We start from the raw sequence: 22,963 nt of genomic DNA, 5'->3' as shown, positions 1-22,963 counted from the left end.
GTACAGTTGACAATGATAAATTTCATAAGGTTATGGCAGTTGCACAGCCACTGTACAAAGTACCTTCAAGAGTTATTTTCTCGCGAACAGTAATTCCAAAAATGTTTGTTGACGCTGAATGTAAAATAGGTGAGGAAATAGCTCAGGCACTTGCCAAAAGTGACTCTGTTAAATCAATGGCTTTTACTTTTGATTTGTGGACATCAGGCAGCAATTCTGCTTATATGTCAACCACTTGCTATTTTATTGACTATTCATATATTATGAAAATATATTGTTTGGGGGGATATCACTTTCCTGGTGGCCACACTGGAGTGGTAATTGCTGACAAGATTAGTAATGTGTTAGAAGAGTGGAAATTAAGTCATTTACACATCCCATTGTATACAGTCACAGACAATGGCAGAAATATTTTGCTGGGAATTTCATTGTGTAATTCCATCAATTTTGAACAGTTGCATTGTTTCGCACACACCTTACTACATCTTGCACTTAAAGGAATCTTTAGGTCAACCTCCTGTCCAACTAATTCAAGACTGTGAAACGCGATAGAATTCAGAATTCCTGATGCTTGAACGATTGCTAGCATGTATAAATTCTGTGTCACAGCATATCTGTGCCCAAAATAAAATTGACAATTTAACTGTTTCTGAGTGGAAATTAGTTGAGGGTTTGTTGAAATTCTGCAGCCCATGCACCAGGCTACCACTGAGTTACGTGGTATAAAATTCCAACAATATCAATGGTCATACCAGTTCTGTTTTTGCTGAAATCATCACTTGAACGATATATTTCTACAAACACTAAAATGCCATACTCGAGTGTTGTTTCATTTGCAAAATTTCTCTTACAGTCTATTAAAACTAGATTTCCTCTGTATGATCGGAAAGAACCATACTATTCTGCCATGTTGCTGGATTCACGTTTTAAAAGTGTCATTGTACCACAAGAAGAAAAGCTTCTTGCAATGGAGCACTTGAAATCAAAAATTCCCGACAATGACGATACAACAAAATGGGTGAGTTGTGGGTTTTTATTTGCATGCTTTTTAAAGCTACCCACCCTCCAGTTTTAAAATGTGAATCATGTTCTTAGTTAAAAATGTTATTCTTATCAATCCAATAATTTTGGAAATATGTTCAACACAAAACTTAATTTCAGTTGCACACAACCCAAAATGTAGAAATTTAGTTATTTATCTATTCTATTTTCTTTTCTCCCCAGAGCATGCTTCGGAATCTCAGCCATCCAGTTCATCAGTTTGGGCAGAATATGACAATTTGGCTTCATCACAACACCCTGCTATCAACCAGGAAGTAGAGGGGTATTTAAGATGCCCAACTATCTCACGATCAAGTTGTGCACTCACCTGGTGGAAAGAAACAGGACAGCTAGTGTTTCCAAAACTAGCTGCTTTGGGTATTCCAGCTACCGAAGCCTCTAGTGAGAGAGTATTTTCATGTGCGGGAAATATTTTTACAGTACATAGGGATAAACTTACTACCGACCACGTTGAAGAACTGATTTTTCTTCACCAAAACAGAAAAGAACTTTGAAGTGAAAAACTTTTTTAAGATATAATAATAAAATTAATAATAATAATAATAATAATAATAATAATAATAATAATAATAATAATAATAATAATAATAATAATAGCATTTAGATTTACAAAGAAGGATTTAAAGTATTTAAGTTTAATTTGAAATGATTCCTTTGATACTAGGGTTCAATATCAGAGTCAAAAATTTGCTCTTTTGTTTTATTATTATTTTGATAAATTTTTTCCCAATCCCGTTCTGTTTCTCACGGGAAAAATTTATTTTTCCCGAAAATTTCCCGCAGTACAAAAACCTGTTCCCGCACACCCCTACTTTTTTCAATTCTTCTACATCATCTGGATTATTAGCCATAGGGACGAAATTAGCATCTGTAGGAGATACAACTCGGAAATGTTTTACATGATCTCCGGACTCATTATAAACTAATCTGCAGCATTTGGTTGCGCAATGTTGTTCACATTTCTTTTTAATTAGAGTTATTTATAGTGGTGCACCGATGCGGATACCGATGAATCGTAATCGGCGATTATAGGTACTTACCGATTAATCGTAATCGGCGATTATCTTAACGATTACTTTGCCGATTATTTACGTCCTCGCGTAATTAAGTAGGTTTTTACCGTGTAATATTTTGTTACACATTTTAGGACAAAATACCATTAATATTTGTATATATTACAAAATACATCTAACTCCGTCATATCATAATTACAGATATTTCGTTAAGTTTAATAAATTTCATTGCCTCGAACAATAAAAAATACATTTTTCCTACACGTTTATTTACGTCTCGTCGTGGCCTTGTACATTACCTATAGCCAGAGATGTAAAATAGATGGCACGCAATCAAAATACCACAAGCAGTTGCAGTGGATTCTATGACAATTGATCTTTTCGAGTCGTAGTAGCGGTTCAAAATCGTGGTCCCGATACCTTCTAGTTTTTATCACTGCGTTTTAATAACTCGCTATGGGCGTCTTTGGTAACATTACCCGTTTGTTATTTGTATGTGACATGAAAAGTGAAAAAGTATTTATAATTTTATATATTCAGTCTACATAAATAAAATCACATGTGCTAGAATTGGTTTTTAGCCATTTTTATATAATTATAGTGAGATGGCGAGTAGGGAGAAAAAAAGTGGGTAAATATGTAGAGTAGCTGTATATGCGAAAAAAAATGCTAAAATACCGAAAATACTTTTATTCTATGCTCTTTCACTTCCTCTTTTCAAATCAACCGTCGGAGATAAGAAATTCCAAATACTTTAGGAGATATCAAATTTTTTAATTTTGAACATGTAGAGTAGCGGTATTTACGAAAAAAAAAAAATTCTAAAAATCTGAAATTACTTTTATTATATGCTCTTTCACTTCCTCTTTTCATTAAAACCGGCGGAGATAAGAAATTCCAAATACTTTAGGAGATATCGAATTTTTTAATTTAGCAATACAACACCTGTACAACCATTCAAACGACGCCATTTTTGTTATTTTGCCGTGTGTTCGTGAATGCGTAAAAAATAAAATGGTCGATTAGGTCAGGTCAGTTACATTATTAATACTTTCAAACTAAGCGGACATAAAAAATAATGTGAATTAATTTTAATGGCTGTTTAGTTTTAAAATATTTATAATGTAACTGACCTGACCAAACAAACCGGGACAAAGGATGAACAGTTGGAACTAAAATGGTTGATTAGGTCAGGTCAGTTACATTATGAATACTTTCAAACTAAGCGTACATTAAAAATAATATGATTTAATTTCAATGGTTCTTTAGTTTTAAAGTATTTATAATGTAACTGACCTGAACTAACAAACCCGGACAAATGATGAACATTAACAACTCACGTAAAATATTTTTGTTACTTATTACTTGCGCAACAATGTCCAAATAAAAAATAAGACTTTAAAATTAGAAACGTTAAAAACCCACCTAAGTTGGAGGCGGGTACATTTCCTTTGCCATTAAAAGGAAATGATGTAGTCGGTCACCTACGTCGCGATACCTCCGACGGAACATTAATAAATAAATAAAAAATCACGTATTGGTTCATTTGAATACTGGCCAATCACGAAACTGTCACGTGACAAAATTGTCCAATAAGAAACATAATAGATACTCGTAAACAAGAAACAATGGTAATCGCAGCATGAATACGCAGGGATTGTGATGAAAATTAAAAAATTCGATATCTCCTAAAGTATTTGGAATTCCTTATCTCCGCCGGTTGATTTGAAAAGAGGAAGTGAAAGAGCATAGAAGTATGTATGGAAGTATGCATAGAAGTAAGTATGTATTTTCGGATTTTTAGCATTTTTTTTTTCGCATGTATCGCGACTCTACATATTTACCAACAAGTGAAGTGTGGAAACATTTTTCTATAAACTCAAGTGAACAAAATAAAGCAGCATGTTTACATTGTTAAACGGTAATTTCTTGATGCAACCTTATGTGATAGTTGATAATAATGCTAGTTTTCCGCAACAAAAACTTACCCATTGTAAATTACAATTATTAGACTGTAGTTCAAGTTGTTTACAATAACAAATATTTAAATAGAAGTTAATTTAATTTACACTTTGCAATGACTTAATAGTGTATTTTATATATTTTTATACTGTTATTATAACTGTATTCTCAATTTTACCTAATCTTGTTATTAAATTCACATGGGAATAAAAACTTTTGTCTGCATTATTACACTTAAAAAAATTTCTTCATTATAATCAGTAACTGAATCGGTATCTGCCGATTATTGCTCTCATAATCGGTAATCGAATCGGTAATCGGTAAAGTCATATCGGTGCACCACTAGTTATTTATGTGTGTCAGCTGACCTTCCACTGATGATCCTTTTAAAACCGCAAACTTGCAATGACACTGAAAAGACACTTTTGGGTCAAATTGATTCATTACCATTATTTTTTTTTCTTAATCTTGCTAGTGAATAGTGATTTTGATAATGCACACGATTATTGCTCACTTCAATGAAAAAGGGAAACAAAAAGGTGCCTCTGAATATAGCCTAAATGAGTTACAAAATAGTTTACAAGATATATATCATCTTCTATATTATTGCCTTTCTGATTAAATTTATCAGCTACAAGTGTTTTACATAGCATTTAAAATTTTAAAAAGGTAATTTACATGTAATGTATGTAAGCCGGTCCGCTGCCAACTATGCTACACAGGTGGCTACCTGGGTTAGAAAAAAAATTGCAAACATACATGAAGACAATATTTCAATAATTTTCTGTGAAGAAATTTACAACTTACTGAAAGTTTATTGGAGCAAGTTATTTCGCCTTGGGGTATTTAAGTTTTTCACAAGCATATAACTTCAACCAGTTTAGTGACAGCAGAATTTTAATAAAAAAAATTTTTGTTCTTTTATAAGGAAAATCTTTGGAAACTCGCTTGCCAACTATATCGCTTGTATAACTGCAAGGCAGAGTTTTGTACCATTAAATTTAGTTCAAAGATGTGCCTTGTAGTTTTACAAGTGATATCGCTGGCAACTGAGTTTCCAAGGTTTATCCTTGTAAAAGTACCAAAAAAAAAAACAGTGAAGTGCATGAACATTAACACACACAGCCCTTATTCACAAGGAAAGTGACCAATGGTTTGGTTCAAGTCATTAAACATATTCTGCTTTTAAGTTTCCAGTGGATTGATATTTCTGTACCTTCGATATACATTTTAATTTTAGTTTGTAACACTTCAATAATGTCTCCTTTATCATGTGTGCATGCTATTTGTAATGCTATTTGCCTTAGAGGAAGACTTGTAAACATGTCTGGAAGTAAAGAAGAAATTGAATTTTGAATTTTTACGGACCGAGGGCTTTCCTTGAGAACTGCATTAAGGCTATCAAGTTTTTTTTAGAAACCAGTTGGATTTTAAAAATGGCCCTTTGCAGCATAATTTAGCAACAGTAATGCATGCTCAAAAATACGCTTTTAGGAATTTCTTTAGTATAATTTTCCCTAAATTACCACGTTCTTCTTCTTGAAGTATATTTTTCAATGCCATGAAATGGACGTGCCAAAATCATGTGCATAACAAAATTACCTCACCAAAGCAAAAAATGTAAAAAACAGAAAACTAACTTTGTATTAGTTTTATTTGATTCTGCCATTTTCTGGTTGGAAATGAATGTCCTGACTTCCAAAAATTGGAAATACTTAAGAATTTTCAAACACCACGTCAAGAATTTCTTTGGAAATAAATAAAAATAGCAATAATTTTTGTAACGCCCCTCGTGCCTCAAAATTAGATTATTCTAAATTAAGTAAAAGGGGCCTTGGAAACTGCTGGGTAAAAAAAAGTAAGAAAAATTAAGTTATTGACCAGAGGTGGCACGAGGTGGAGAACAAGATAATTTGGATCTCCCTGACACAAGCAACTGGGGAGCTGGTAAATCTTTTAAGGGAACAAGGTATATCATAAATAAATTAACACTACACAAGTAGCTTGGTCTATAGGTTCCCTGGTTTATTATTAAGGAATTTTGTGTTCGTATTATTCAAACCTGACAATAAAAATCTTAGTAATTAACAAAAGTTAAAAGGGGGCGCCCCAGGATTATTTAACACTATACATATTACACCTTAACAAAAATTATTACATAATCAAAAATTTAAAAATTGCACCGAATTTGAATGTCCCAACAATTACATATATATATATGAGTTTCCTCGATTTTACAGATTCTTGAGGGAAGCACTGTTCGCTGGTAGGCTATTCATTCAATTGATGTAGTTCGTAGATAGAAGGTGGGGGGGGGGGGGGGGGGATGATTTTACATTACCACCCGGGTCTTCAACAGATAACCTTGGGTCGCGGAAACATTTCTTCTGACGTGACCCGCAGTGGAGGTGCAGGACCACGAGCTGGGAGCAATTTGTCTCTCCAGCACTTCGACCCTGTCTGAAACCCAAATCAAATTCAAAACGAATTAGACTTGTTTCCAGACAATCCTACACCGTCGGCGCAAAAGGCCAACAAACGGGAATGTGGGGGAAAAGGCCGGATCGTCACTCACCAGACAGGGAAGTTGACTTCTATTCACAGATGCGTCGCCAGCCAGGAACTGGATCCCGCAAATACGCGGCTGGGCGCGGTTGTTTTCTAATTTCAAAAAAAATTAAAAGACAAAAAATAACTATTACATTTTATACTACGCAGACGGACTAAACTACTTGAAAAAGATTATAGGGATAGCATCCCTCATTTAGGCGACTACATAGTCGGTTGCAGCCGGATGGAAGTTTTGCAGAGTCTCGTCGACTCGCCGATAATCAAACGGTCCGTCTGCAGTCGCGGCGCGAAGTGTCCCGCGGAGAACCGCGTCTCGTAATTAAAAGTAAATCTTGAATCAAAAGTGGAGGGGTGGACTGGGAGTCCGGACCGAAAGGTCCCGAAGTTCCCCGAGTGAGGGCCATAAAAAAAACTCGGATTGAAATCTCCAAGTTGGTAGCATTGGCCGACTTTAGCGCTCCCTGTGGAGGGCTGTCTGAAATTAAAAAAAAGGATCGACTCGCCCAAGGCGTCTGCTTAAACCAAGGGTTAAAGGGCGCAGTCTAGTGCTACACTCTGGCGGCCTACAGGGTAAGTTGGCTGGGTGGTTAGCGAGTTTGCCGCTAGGTGTCGCGGGGTGGTCCATCTTGGCACACACATTTTTTTATGCAAGGCATCCTGGGAGACGGTCGCTGTCTGCTGGGGTTTCTGACCTGTCATTGGCCTTAGGCGGATTCTTAGAACCGAAAGAGGAGGGGGGGGAGCAAAAGTGCAACGACGCTGAGAACAAGCGTCCATGACGTGCTTTTCGAGGAGAGAACCTAATACGTATTCGTGACCAGACTTACTTCTCTCAGCAGCTCTCTGAGAAGTAGCAGCTTGCAGCCCAGAAGCTGCTCTATGCAGTTTTGGTCATGCAGGGAATTAAAATTACAAACTCGGGACGTGACTGCAGGCGAGAGAAATTTCAACCGGACTGACCATGTCCACATTAGACAGCAAAATATCAGATTGGCCCCCTGGAAAGGGGCTTCGGTCCACTGGCACAAAGTTTAAATCCGTGGCGTACACTGGCCTAACAAAAGTAAACACCCCCATTAACAACCAGATAAATTAAAAAAAATAAGAAACCCCAAAAAATTTTAAACTTATATAAAAAATTAAAAAAAGGTGACGAAATGCCTAATTTCCGGCACATACTCCCCCGCTTGAATGCGGAGCATATAGGGAAAATAAAAAAAAAACAACACTTACACTGCTCAGTAGAACTAGTACCAGGTCCGCCTGTATCCTACTACTTATAAAAAAAAGTTGATCAAAACGAAGGTGTATTATAATTGTCTAAATCACCCTTAACGGTGAATTATGTAATTAGGAAAGTTGATCTGAGATGTTGGGAATGATGTCACGTGACAAAAACTCTAAACATGGGCGCTGTGAGGCGGGCCGAAAACACTGGGCCGGAACCGGAACTTGGTCCGTCGGGTGCCAGTTATGAAGGTGGGGATTTGTGTACCCCTGAAAATAATGAAAGTGGGAATGTAAACCCCTGTACAATAGTCTTTCCAAAAGAAGCCGAAGGCATTGGAACTCAGCCCTGCACAGTCAGGCGATGGAGAAGACAGTCGCATTTGCTGCTTGCTCGAAGGCGAAACAGAACCTCAGTCCCAGAGTGACACATGGCCTATGGGTGGATTTCCCTTGGCGGAATTTTAAATATTTGGGGATGAAAACCCCAAAAGATCAACGATCCGTAGAAATGAATGAATTTAAAAATATTAAATATTCGATAAATTAGGAAATTTCATTGCATACCACTCTGATGTTTATTATTATTAACTAATATTTATTATTTAAATGTATTCTGCAAACAAAACGATAAATTAACGACTCTTCGCACTCAAATTTAAATTATTTAAAGAAATGTAAAATGCAATAAACCAACAATTATAAATCAAAAGGGATAAATTATAATGGAGCGGTTAGATCTTCCATGACTGCTGATAGGCTTCGCACTGCCTGAAAGGGGGTTTGAACATAGGCCGTCCAAAGATGAGTGGTGGGAATGTAACCCAAAGAACACTCGAAAATGGTCATGAGATTTTTCACTCAGAGGACCTTGGTCATGGCTCGTTGGCTCAGAGGACCCTAACTTTTGCGCCGCTCGTTGGCTAGCTTGACCTAGCTCCTATTTTAGAAAAACACATAAAAGAAACCAGTTTGCCGTCTGGAAGTCACGTAGATCTTACTTAAATAAACAATCTCATCGATGACGATGTAAAAGAAATACAACTTTGGGGTAGAATGCAAAAGAAAAAAGAAAAATGGCTAGATGTGACAGCTACTGTGCTCAGACTCTATGTACGTCACTGTACATCACATTTACGTACAAGGAAAATAAAGAAATAAACATGTACAAGTATTAACGCAAAATCAGTACAAAAAACACTAAAAACCTTATTCTTGCTTACTTTACGAATTATGAATATTAAAAAAAATGAACGTAATCAGAAATTAGATATATGAAATCGTGGAACAAGATTCATGAAGATTCAAAAAATATCAGAGAGGTATTTCTGAGTAAAAAAAATATTAAAACTATTTACGTCAAGTAGCTTGTTAAAGACTGAAATACGGTATGTAAAAAAAATTAAAAATTAAAATATCTTAAATTACCTAGCTTGTGCTAGCCTAGAAACGGATGCGTAAACATACCCAAATTAATTTAGTGGACCTCTCTTTGGGGGTTAAAAGTATTTAACCACTCTCGGTGATTACCTTAAATATTAAAACGAAACTAGTCACCTCGTAGCTGCTTAACTTCTGGGGAATACGTATTTTAATATGATTGATTTTATTATTATTATTATTATTATTATTAATGAGCGAAAAGAAAAGAAAAAAAGATGCCTGTTGCCCTACTACTTGTAATAAAAGCGGAATTAATTCCATGACCTTTGACTGAAACACCTTATGAGTCAAACACAAGGTTGATAATTAAATAGGGTCCATTTAAACTTGGTTTGAATTATTCAAAATAAATCCTTAAAATCATTTAATAAATAAAAAATATTAAATTCAAAGCTTAAATTTAAAGTATCTGTATGCTTACAACTATTTATGTCTTTGCTATATTAATGAAATGAAATTCATCCCGTTGATCTCAGATTTTGGATATCGTGTAGGAACACAAAATGGGCGCTATGAGGGAGGCCGAAAAGCACTGAGGCCGAAACAAGGGAAATGCGTCCTTGAGCACTCAGTGACTAATGGGGACTGTAACCCCTGTAAATGGGTATGGTAACCCGTAACTTACAAACTAAATTTGGGAATATAACTCCTGTACATAATTGTTTCGCTGTCCATAAGAAGTCGAAGGCATTGAGTCATAGCTCTGCACAATCTGACGATGGATCAGACGAAATGGATGAATTTAATACTTGCTTGAAAAGCGAAGTACACCTCGGTCCCGGATACCTACATTTATTAACTCACATAGGCTCAATATGTTCAAGCTCTGACGTTTGATCAGACCATCAGGCTGAAGCAGAGAGACCTACGAGGGAATTTCACCCCTGAGTTAGTTCGGGTTCGAAACCCGCAAGATCAACAAATTTGGATGACAAATGGATAATGAAAAAAATTTAGATGTTTTAAATACATAGCTGTACACCACCTTATAGAAGGGAAATAACACCGATCCAAAAAAAATATATAAAGGTTAATAAATTGTTTACTCAAAATTCATAATTACAAAAATATTATTTATCCTATACCTTGCATTCTTAGATTAATTGGTAAATTGCTCATAGAAAACTCGACGTTAAAAAAAAGGTATAGTACAGTACACTCCCTATTTAACGCGGTTGTCGGGGGACATAACTTTTACCCGCGTTGTTGCATAACCGCGATGTTTCGATGTGACCAAGGTCAAAAGGCATAAAACACCGCCTGTGTTCTAATAGGTCGGCAAGCACGCACAGTATAGACGGCCCGCCTTTGTGCGGACTTTGCATCCGCAGTTTTCACTAAACGCGGGTGAAAAAATAAAAATAATAAATTTTAAAGATAAATATTAAATGTTGAATTTTATTTTTTATTTTTCCGCATGCCGCGCACAGTTTGACGCACGGCCTACGAGCGCGCCACACGCCACCATACACACGTGCGGCACACAAGCTGCTGCCAGTCTCGTGGTGTCAGCCACAGTATCTGCTTCGTCTAAGTGTCCGTAACAAAGTAAGTGCAGTGTGTGCGGTTACACACGATTCTGTGGTCAAAGTCTTCTAAATAGAAAGGCCATAGTAATACTTCAAACCGAATATGAATCGCAAAGTACCGAGTTTGATTGACAAAATAAAAATTCTAGATTTACGTACTTACAGATAGCGTGTCTTTTGCAGAAGTATGCAGCAGATACGTGAAAAACGATTCTAGCATTCGTACAATATAAAATAAAGAATCGTCTATCGTGTAAAGTGGTTAAACTTTGTTATCCATGCTTACAGTAAATTATAAATGGTCACATGTGGGATACAAAAATTGCGCCAAAATAATTTTAGCGCAATCAGTGGCGCCGTATTAAAAAGTCTGTTAAACGTTGTCTTTACTTATTCCATCAAACGCTGTGTCGAGTTGCTGAGTGTGTGTGGCTCGGATCGGCAAGTGTTATATTCCCCAGCCTCTGGTTAAAGGTCGGGAGGCCGCTACACATAAACATTTCCGGGGTTTGTTTACTACCTCACGGCAAAAGTGGTACAGTATGGTTCACGTAAGTATTGGACCACTGGGAATTCCTCGGCAAAGATTAAAAATACGCTAGCTGATTTACTTTACTATTTAATGTTAAAACATTATACCAAAGTAAAAAGATGAACGTGTATAATACAACGAATAATATTACGTCTGTAGGTTCAAGTTGTAACAAACCATTTATATGTCTCCGCTTGTCAACACACGTGACCACGAGAAGTGTGCAGACGAAAATGAGTGAACTACTCAAGGTCACCATACTTCCCCCCTTTCGGCTTAATCGCCCCTCTCATCATTGGCGCTTATATTCCACTCCTCCCGTCTACCCGGGTGTCTTGGTCGCATATTCTCGGCTCGCCTCTCCCCTCCCAGCGCTGGCCGTCAACCAAACCTATCCAAAATCAATCCCAGCCGAGTCACGCTGGATAATGTCGCTGGACGGTGGGCTTTATCGGGTCCCCTTTCCGATGCTTTATTTGTGGGTTAAAAAAAAAAATGTTAAGAACTAGTGTTTCAGAAAATAACACTGGGCTGGATTGGACCATAATTTGAAAACACTACAAGATAGAGGAATAATGTACGGAGATATCTTGTTTAGAATTTCACTGCGGACATTTTCTACGCCTAGGATTTTTTCTTCCCGATGCTTAGTTTGTGAGTTACAAAGCAAAATTATCCTAATCGGCTGTCAACCATTTATTCCATTATTATTACAGTAGAAACTCGTTAATCCGTGACGATTTAAAAGTGCAGAAAAAAAAAGAGAAGTAAAAATTTGTCAGCGCTTAAAATTAACGTCACGCGGGCCGGCGGCCGGCAAACACTGCAAGCCTTCGCATGGGCCGCCAAACTCTGCAACGCTGTTTGTACCGACCCTTTGTGTCGTCCCCCTTTCAGCTGTCACATTTGTCACTCTTTTAACTTGAGGGGGATGTCCTGACTTCTGCTTCCCGTTTCCCTTTGTTTGTTTCCACCCGCCAACGCACCAACGCACGGCAGGCGCCTGGCGAGTGACGTGTCTGGCTGGCATTCGGCTGGACGAAGTGGGATGAGTTGGGGCTGGACGAAGTGGGATGAGTTGGGAGGGGGGGGGGGGGTTGGGGGCTACCCAAAATTGATGTGTGAAAGTTCAGCACGATCTTATCTTTCTCTCTTCGGCTGTTGTAAATGACCGTGAACTAATGGCCAGGCAGTGCCGTATTTTTTTAAGCCGAGACTAATTCGAAGACGGTCCTTACCTTGAACGGATTATCCGGGTTTATTACTTTTTTTTACAGGATTTTAACTATCCGGGCATCGGCGGGTCCCAATTAACACGAATAATGGAGAGTTTACTATTTTTTATCCATCTGCTGCCAAGGCGCAGTAAGCCTCGGTAGACGTTATGTCACATGACCTTGGCCTTAACCCAGCTGCACGCCGGTGTCTGAGAAGCTTGACAAGACCTTCCGGGCTTTTAATCGCTAGCCCGTGAAATTCGGTAATCCGTAATTATCTCGGTCCCGACCATCACGAATTAACGAGGTTCTACTGTGTTATTAGTATTATTATTAATTTCTGATTGGGGGACATGGTTTGACCCGCGATATACCCGATTCCGCGATCTATCGGGGCGCGGTATACCGGGAGTTTACTGTACTCTATCTTACAATAAATTCCTCACCTCATGGCTAGCGTAAAAAGTATTGGGGATTCAACCCGTGTATATAAACAATTTAATTCAGTAACCTTTCCTTAAAGGCATGAGTGATTGCACCTCTCGTTGGGTGATCACGAAATAAATCTAAACAAAAGCTAGGCACATGGATGTGTGTACTAACACAATGAAATGGTACGTCGAAGTATATTCACCTTGCTTGTGAACGATGCAATAGGATTAGAGTACTGGTTAAAATTACTTATGAGCATATTCTTATTTTATATTACGTAATGAATGGACCCTTTATAAATTTATTTTATGTACTATTAAAATACTTAATCGTTAATTTTAAGATACTTAGAAAATGTAAACAACGGAAGTTTCTTAACATTAGCTCAAACAAAAGGTTTATATTATCATATTATTTGTATTGTTAATATTATTATAAGGTATATATAAAATTACTAGGTTATATTTTAGTAACCCTAGATTAAAAAAATACTTTGCTGCTAGAATTAATGCAGTATAGATTAGTTATAGTGCTTGTTTTGTGACATAAAAATTATATTATTAGGACCTACAAAGCATGGGTCGTTTGTTTACAAAACACGTGGTACGTGGGTGGAGTAGAGAAGAGTTCCGCGCGGTTGGCGGCCCTGTCATGTGGTGAAGAGATAACATGTCGGCGCGCGCAAGACGCCGAGAGACAAAAAAAACCACAATGTCCGAAAGGACTTAGATGATCTGTTTTTCACAAAGATGGCCTCGTTTGCAGGCGGATGTGTTATAAAAAAAAACACAGATAAAGGGAGGAATTTAGACAAACTCAGGGCACTGTCGGCCGTGAGGACAAACTAGATTGCAAAGCATTGTTACGCTGCCGGACACGGGGGCAACGACATGACCTTGTCTCCTCCAGCCGGTGAGGCGTGAAGGGGCGGGGTGATGTGGTGACAGAGAGAATGACACGCGCGCCTGATAAGGCACGTTGCCTCCACGGACGTCGCGCCGACGGGGCCGCGCGGTGTCTGACCGCGCGCAAACACAATCACAGTGGGACGTAAAATTCAAAATAAATTTTAAAATAGAAAAAGCAATATAACTACCGGGTGTACCAGCGATCAGTTCACAATGTTATTATTACAAAATTTACTATCACCAAATTTAATCAATTTTTTTTAAATATATATTTTTTAATTTTAGGTATGCCTACTCGATTTAGGTATGCCTATAGACCAAACCATGCTCTGCTACCAATTGTAACGCCCCTCGTGCCTCAAAATTAGATTATTTTAAATTAATTAAAAGGGGCCTTGGAAACTGCTGGGTAAAAAAAAGTAAGAAAAATTAAGTTATTGACCAGAGGTGGCACGAGGTGGAGAACAAGATAATTTGGAACTCCCTGACACAAGCAACAGGGGAGCTGGTGGATCGTTTAAGGGACGAAGTTATATCATAAATAAATTAACACTACACAAGTAGCTTGGTCTATAGGTTCCCTGGTTTATTATTAAGGAATTTTGTGTTCGTATTATTCAAACCTGACAATAAAAATCTTAGTAATTAACAAAAGTTAAAAGGGGGCGCCCCAGGATTATTTAACACTATACATATTACACCTTAACAAAAATTATTACATAATCAAAAATTTAAAAATTGCACCGAATTTGAATGTCCCAACAATTACATATATATATATGAGTTTCCTCGATTTTACAGATTCTTGAGGGAAGCACTGTTCGCTGGTAGGCTATTCATTCAATTGATGTAGTTCGTAGCTAGAAGGTGGGGGGGGGGGGATGTTGATTTTACATTACCACCCGGGTCTTCAACAGATAACCTTGGGTCGCGGAAACATTTCTTCTGACGTGACCCGCAGTGGAGGTGCAGGACCACGAGCTGGGAACAATTTGTCTCTCCAGCACTTCGACCCTGTCTGAAACCCAAATCAAATTCAAAACGAATTAGACTTGTTTCCAGACAATCCTACACCGTCGGCGCAAAAGGCCAACAAACGGGAATGTGGGGGAAAAGGCCGGATCGTCACTCACCAGACAGGGAAGTTGACTTCTATTCACAGATGCGTCGCCAGCCAGGAACTGGATCCCGCGAATACGCGGCTGGGCGCGGTTGTTTTCTAATTTCAAAAAAAATTAAAAGACAAAAAATAACTATTACATTTTATACTACGCAGACGGACTAAACTACTTGAAAAAGATTATAGGGATAGCATCCCTCATTTAGGCGACTACATAGTCGGTTGCGGCCGGATGGAAGTTTTGCAGAGTCTCGTCGACTCGCCGATAATCAAACGGTCCGTCTGCAGTCGCGGCGCGAAGTGTCCCGCGGAGAACCGCGTCTCGTAATTAAAAGTAAATCTTGAATCAAAAGTGGAGGGGTGGACTGGGAGTCCGGACCGAAAGGTCCCGAAGTTCCCCGAGTGAGGGCCATAAAAAAAACTCGGATTGAAATCTCCAAGTTGGTAGCATTGGCCGACTTTAGCACTCCCTGTGGAGGGCTGTCTGAAATTAAAAAAAAGGATCGACTCGCCCAAGGCGTCTGCTTAAACCAAGGGTTAAAGGGCGCAGTCTAGTGCTACACTCTGGCGGCCTACAGGGTAAGTTGGCTGGGTGGTTAGCGAGTTTGCCGCTAGGTGTCGCGGGGTGGTCCATCTTGGCACACACATTTTTTTATGCAAGGCATCCTGGGAGACGGTCGCTGTCTGCTGGGGTTTCTGACCTGTCATTGGCCTTAGGCGGATTCTTAGAACCGAAAGAGGAGGGGGGGAGCAAAAGTGCAACGACGCTGAGAACAAGCGTCCATGACGTGCTTTTCGAGGAGAGAACCTAATACGTATTCGTGACCAGACTTACTTCTCTCAGCAGCTCTCTGAGAAGTAGCAGCTTGCAGCCCAGAAGCTGCTCTATGCAGTTTTGGTCATGCAGGGAATTAAAATTACAAACTCGGGACGTGACTGCAGGCGAGAGAAATTTCAACCGGACTGACCATGTCCACATTAGACAGCAAAATATCAGATTGGCCCCCTGGAAAGGGGCTTCGGTCCACTGGCACAAAGTTTAAATCCGTGGCGTACACTGGCCTAACAAAAGTAAACACCCCCATTAACAACCAGATAAATTAAAAAAAATAAGAAACCCCAAAAAATTTTAAACTTATATAAAAAATTAAAAAAAGGTGACGAAATGCCTAATTTCCGGCACACTTTTTTGTGAACAAAAATAAATCAACCTACTGTTATAACTAGAAAGCCAAAGATATGAAGATACACAGTGCAACACTGCAGATTGCCTTTGTAGTAGCAAAAAAAAATGTCAATTCCAAAAAATATTTTCGTAGTTTGTGTGCTATGTTACAAATCTATAAGATACAGCAGGCCATTCCAAAATGGCATCTTCTGCAATGTTCTAAAACATAAATAGCGGAAACATTTTACGTTTTTCAGGCAGTGAAATTTTTTTTAAATAATCTGTACACTTAGATAATTCATGTACGAGATTAAGCGGTTAAGTGATGGCAAATAACGGTATAATAATGATCATCCGAGTCTCTTTCCGTCGAGTTACACGAACTCTACTGACGAGTCGAGCTTCAGCCACTTGCTCGGACTCGGCTTGTTTTTGAGTCTCGTCCCATTCCTGATTTTTATCGTGTCGTCCATCCAAAACTTGTACTATGTGCATTTTAAGACTATAATTACTGTACATTTATCGTGGGCTTGCAGTAATCGGGTCAGGTTGGTGGGACCGTACTGTGAGTGCGTGTGGGCCGTGTGCAGGCGTGCCGCCCCCCGCCATGCCGCCCCACGTGGGGAGCCTCAGTGCGGAGGAGCTGCGCAGGATGGAGGGCTCGGCGCGGGAGAGCGTGGAGGCACGCCTGCAGTGTCTGCGTCGCATCCAGCTGCTGCTCGACGCCTCGGTCGCGCTCATGCAGCAGTACTCCGCCGCCGCCGCCGCCGCCGCCGCCCCCAGGTGCGTGCCCCACTGGCCCCTCCTTGCGAGCACGCCACTGCTCGCACGGGGGGAAAAAAAATCAAACAATGCTATAGCCGTTAAGATAGACGAAGAAATCAACAAGATTATATGATGAATTGTGGTAAAACAGAAATATTACCCAAAAATCCTGTCAAAACACAGGCATGACACTGAAGTGCAAGTTGTATCATGGAGCTTAGTAGTATTTAACGAAAACTTAATCAAAATTATAGAAAAATTAGTAATTTTTTTTACGTGCGTTTCTCATTGAATCATTTTTAAACACAAATACTCACTTATTTTTATTGTTCGGAATTGATCTGTTTTAGATCAATTTATTGCAAATTATTTTATTGTAAAAATGCTGCATATAAACTTAACCACTGTTTTGGTAGAGTAAGGAAATTCTTCAAAATGTGGTTTTTCTCAAAATCTCACGTGTGGTTTTTCTCAAAATCTCACGTAAACATTAACCTTCCTCTTGTTTCGAAGGTCAAGTGTGCAAAATTTTATCAAGATTTACACTGTGGAATTGTATAAGAATGAAACAAACAATTGAAACTTTTTTTTTAATGCCATTAAATGGATCATGTAAATGGACGTGAAGCCAGCAGCCAGACGCAGAAGGTTGATATTTTGATATTTTGGTTGATATATAGAGTTTTCTAAGCAGAGTTTTGTTTGTAATAAGCAACTGTATCTTCGGGACCAATGGGTCTATGAAATTCTTGATCTCACCTTGTGTACACGTTTTTGTTAATTTTTTTCCTTCTTTTTCTTCTTTCTTTATTTCCTTCAGATTAGTTTTGATTGTTGTAATGTAGTGCCTGGTGGTGTTTGTTAAGCCATGATTATGACTTGGCCTTTATAAGAAGTAAGAACTCAATATGAAAGGTGAAGGATCAGTAAGTAGTAAATACATTGAAAGAATCCTGAGAAAAAACAAATGATTCATTAAGCGGCGCTGTTACTGGTTTTCTTTTTTCTTCAGGCATTTATGATCCTTCCAAACTTTAGAATTTGGGTATTTTAATTTTTGAACCTTTTTGAGGTTAAGTTGACCCTAAACCAAAGACAGCACATGAGTTGTTTGCCCGCAAACAAATAGTTTTTTTAGTTTGAATCAAATAAGAATACAAATATCAAATTATTCTCGAATACAAGTATTGAATTTGAATAGTAAGAATTAGAATCCAACCAAAAAAAAATTTTCACAACCATAACAAGTACATAATAAAAGAGAAAGTATAAATTTAGTGTAGTGGCTTCTGAGAAATTAGATAAATAATACTAATTGAAATGTTGGTTAGGTGAAGTCCGCTACAATTACATAGGTAAAACTTTGTTAAATATTCAGATTTTGAAAGGAAGATATAAATATTTATTTATCATGGTAATCAAAAAAGGAGCTACAAAAAAAAATTAATATATAGAGCAAAGCGAATATATGTACACTAGAGTCCCGTTATAGCGAGGTGTCACGGTTCCGGGTTTGATCCTCGCTATAACTGTGTCCTCGCTATAACAAAATTGACAAATTTTGGCCCCCAAAAAATAAAAATTAACCGAAAATAGCATAAAAATTGTGTTTAAACCTGTATAATTGGAAAATAACGGGTTATATTAACGAAATCTGAATTTCTGTGAGCAGATGTGTGAATTCTCTTTAAAATGATACCCCACAAGTACGGATGCGATCACCGATTGCGTTAAAATAACCAGAATACCCTACCACGCCACGTAAGTATAGAATCTCAGCCTGCGGCCGACGCAGCATTGTCCTGCTATCTATTGTCGATGCGGGCTGTCTGCTGGCAGCCATGTTGGTTCGGGATGTTGCTAACAGGCGGCGCTAGTGTAGGCGCGACGATTTAATTCCTTACAAAAAAGCAGGAGTGCGGCAACGCACGTACGCCTCAAACGAAATAGTCGCTGGAAAACTATACTTTTTTCATTTAAAGAAACCTGTCAACTTTTTTAGAAAATAAATTTGGGATTAAACTCAAACCATCACCAACCCTTTCCCGGACAGATACCCCAACAACTGACCGAAACAAAAGTTACAAGAAAACTGTCCTAACGATTCGGAAATAAATACCATAGTGCCTACTAGAGGTGTAAAAGTAACGACAAAATGCGTACCCGTATGTATTCGTTACTATAACAATTAGTACTCGTTACTATCGTTACGTTACTCGTTACTTCTGATACAGCATAACATGCTATGTTATGTTGCGGCAACGAATCCAGTCGTATTGCGTACGCGTACAGTATGACGTCGCGTAAATAATAAGAAATAGAATATAAACAATTAACAATATTTGATAATTAATAGTTTTTGTTAACCAAGAAACAATTAAATCTCATTAGAGCGGCTTTTTAATATTATCTCTTTAAAGATGACAACCAAAAAAAACGTGAAAATAGGCGATTATAAAAACAAAAACATACATATCTCTAATTTGTAAAAAATACTTTCTTACGTTGTTTCTGTTCCAATCTCAAACTTTGTCTACTCACACAATACCTTTAATAAACAGTAAAAAACTTGGGCGACGAATTTCCAAATTATACTTTACTTAATAAACAAACCTCGTTCTTTGTAACGTAAATTCATCTAATATGTGTGTGCAAGCGTAAAACATACGAAAAATGTGAGTAACAAGATGCAGCCGTGTGTAACGTTTCGTTACTTGTTACTAGATGGCGCACCCGTTACTCAGTGCCGAATACATACGGTTTGCTACAGCTCTAGTGCCTACTATTTGTCAGATAGTAAAATAAATAACGTGACGTGTTTGTAAAGTGTCACGACTGAAATAATTCCAAACACGTTTATAAATATTTATGTATTATTAACGTGATCAATTAGCAACAAGTATAAAGACAGCTCTGACTTTTTTGGCCTAACATAGTTATAAACAATGTTATTATTCGTTAATGAAAATGTCGCAACAAATTAATTAAGAGCATTTATATTTTAAAAGAAGTGCACATTGTTATGCTTAATGGCGGGAAAAAATAGATTTTGTCTATTTTCTAAATAACAAGGAATGCGTACAAGCATGGGCGCAAATCTGTAGGATTTCCAGGGGGGGCCCGTGAATTCTGTGGTTTAAGAATTTTGCGCTAGAGGTCAACTGAAACAAGTCTTCTCTGGTTGACATACTCTTATGTTATACACTTTATGTTTACGTAAGTGATATTAACAATAAAGTAGAGCAACATAAGTTTTAGTAATTATTAATTAATGACTATAAGAAGTGATCTCTCAAACATGTTTGAATAATTTGCTAACCTAAATACATAAAATATCCATGAAAAAATCTATAAAAATAATATACGTGAATATAATGCAAATTGATAACACCCCACCCATACATTTCCATTTTCCAAAAGTGTTTATTCTAATTTCAATTTAAAAATAAATGATTAAATTAAAATAAAACAAATATTTAAGGGGGGCTCCCATACAACAAACGTGAAAACAGAATAAAATTTCACAAATGATGTATTTCTGTTGCCGCTATAACAAGAAATACTAAAACAGAATAAAATAAATATTTAAGTGGGGCTCCCATACAACAGACATGATTTTTTTTTTTTTGCCGTTTTTATAGATAATGGTACGGAATACTTCGTGCGCGAGTTCGACTCGCACTTTGTCGGGTTTTTTATGCCACATCACATAATTACTGCCATTCGAATGCTGTTCATGAAATTCTTTGTTCACAGTTTTTGATGCGCCCTAAAAACCCAAAGCGCCAAAGCTAATAAACGGATCAACATCAAATGAACGATCGAATCATATTAAAACCCTTAAAGACTTTTTTATTTAGTAAAGGCATCAACAAGGTAAAAAAGAAAAAAAACTTAATGGCACAAATGAAAAATCTCGGAGATAGAACTATGAAATTTATCCTACAGCTAATTGGAACCACATACATTTCTCGGCTTATATTTAGTATAATCAGTATTTTGGCAGTGAATTATTTAGTTAAAATATGCCACTTGATTAGTTATTAAAGAGACGCGTTTGCTTCCTTATTAACTTAAATACGGATGTGTAACGTTTAAATACGTCTTTCTCACTCTTACTTCTGTTTACTCATGCAGTGTTGCAGTCATCAAATAACAAATGTTATAAAGTGATTATCGGCAATGAATTGTGAAAATTATCGTTTGATAATAAAAGGGGAGTGATTTCAAATTCCATATTGACGAGGAAAAAATTATTTCCTGTATATTCACTTGTAACGTACAGAGCAGCTAGCCTTACAGAATGGAGATGAGCTAAAAAATTCCAGAAAATGGTATATAAGTTTCAGTTCGTAAATAAACTAAATTTTGCTATAATTACTGTTAAAGTATTAAGTTGTTTTTTTTACTGGAAAAAAATAACGTTACATAATCACTTAAATAAAATATATTACCTAAATAATAGTCACTACTTATAAAACAATCAAGCTTACCAGGTGAGAATCAGATTCTGTTTTCCGTTTCTTCTGCGTCACGAACTTATCCATGTTGATGTTTGCCAAGAAAGCAGAAGACTGGCGCACACGAGAGCAAAACTACTTTAAAATAATAATATAATACTATCGTTTCAGAGGACAAGGTAGTGTGGGTAACAATGGGAAGGAAATGCTAACGGAACCCTACCCTAGCTTCGTCCTTTGAAATAAACGGTTTCTAGGAATTAAGGGTTTCAAAGTTCTCACTGGAAAACTCCATACCATGGCTTTCGCAGAAGGGGTAGGGGAAAATAACTACGGAACTCGAAGGTAGGAATGTAAAGCATGTCAAAGTGTCTGTCGTAAATAATAATCTTATATATATATATATGTGTGTGTGTGTGTGTGTGTGTGTGTGTGTTGTGTACACCATTAACTTTAAAATCACGAAGTGGGCCCCCCCAAGGAGGGGCCCATTAATTCCAGGGGGGGCCCGGGCCCCCCTGGCCCCCCCAGGATCTACGCCCATGCGTACAAGTATATGTATATTCAAAGGCTTGGTTTATTCGACTCGAGCATACCTTGGCCTTGAAGCTAGCCAGTGATGCTGTGACTGTGAAGTCGCAGGCACAGATAACTAACGGAAGTTTGATAAAAGAAAGAAAGGACGGGATTCTATTTTTAAAGCCACGCACTTAGGTGGCGACTGCAAGGCTGAAGAATGTGACAGGCGTCAACTGCAAGATGTCTAGTGGCGAGCGAGAGGGGTGGAGATAAAGCAGACAAATAACAAAAGTGCGCTTTAAGCGATCACGCCGTAAATTCCTCAAAAATACCTCGTTATATCCGTGTTCTCGCTATAACGAGATTCTACTGTATATGCAAGGCAATTGCAGTGTGTGTGAAGGTACTTCAAGAGGGCAAGAGGGTGGGTTTAAAAAGAATATACAGTGAGCAGTTTTAATTTATAGTTAAATACAATGCAGGTATAAAAATTTAAAACTTTTTTTTTTTTAATTTTCTCTATGTGAAAATATTTCATTATTTATATTAACATATATTAACATTTATGGATTACATTTTTTGGTTTGTTTGAACTAAAGTGTAGTAACACAGTAGCTGCTTAGAATGTTCCTCTCTTTTTCTGTCCAGTTTATGTCTGCTTGGTAAAAGAGGCAAAGTTTTTTCCCCTTCTTATTGAGGATTTTTTCTTCGGCATGGAAAGGGGGGGGGGGGGGGGGGGTCGGGTCCACACGGGAGAAGATAATTGCCTGAGTTGTCATTGCGCTAGGAGAGAATGTGAGGGGGTGGTGGATGTGGGGGAGGGGCAGTATATGGTCATCATTCACTGTGTATTATCCACCAGAAAAATGTTGTATGTTTTTAGGCTTTAGGAGTCTTTGCTGTGAGTATGTGACCAGATGTTTTCCACGAGATCTATACAAGCTTTTTCTTTTCGCTGCCCCATTCTGTACGAAACTAATCACGGAGCTGGCATGCAGCATTTCTACCATCTGATCTGAAAACTTTCAACTTTAA

General features: G+C 37.8%; 1 protein-coding gene across 2 annotated transcripts in view; it reads left to right on the top strand.

The window, feature by feature from the left end:
• LOC134527525 (E3 ubiquitin-protein ligase synoviolin B) overlaps positions 1-22,963 on the top strand; it is a 118,597-nt gene that overhangs the window by 71,404 nt on the left and 24,230 nt on the right. For both annotated transcript variants that reach the window (XM_063360269.1, XM_063360270.1), the window contains exon 10: positions 16,775-16,967. In XM_063360269.1, coding sequence (XP_063216339.1) covers positions 16,775-16,967 — 193 coding nt within the window. The remainder of the gene's footprint in view (positions 1-16,774; positions 16,968-22,963) is intronic.

The sequence above is a fragment of the Bacillus rossius genome, chromosome 1 (genome assembly GCF_032445375.1).
Source record: "Bacillus rossius redtenbacheri isolate Brsri chromosome 1, Brsri_v3, whole genome shotgun sequence".
In the NCBI taxonomy this organism is placed as follows: domain Eukaryota; kingdom Metazoa; phylum Arthropoda; class Insecta; order Phasmatodea; family Bacillidae; genus Bacillus; species Bacillus rossius.
The sequence above is the reverse complement of the archived record's forward strand: the minus strand, read 5'-3'. Positions and strand labels throughout refer to the sequence as shown.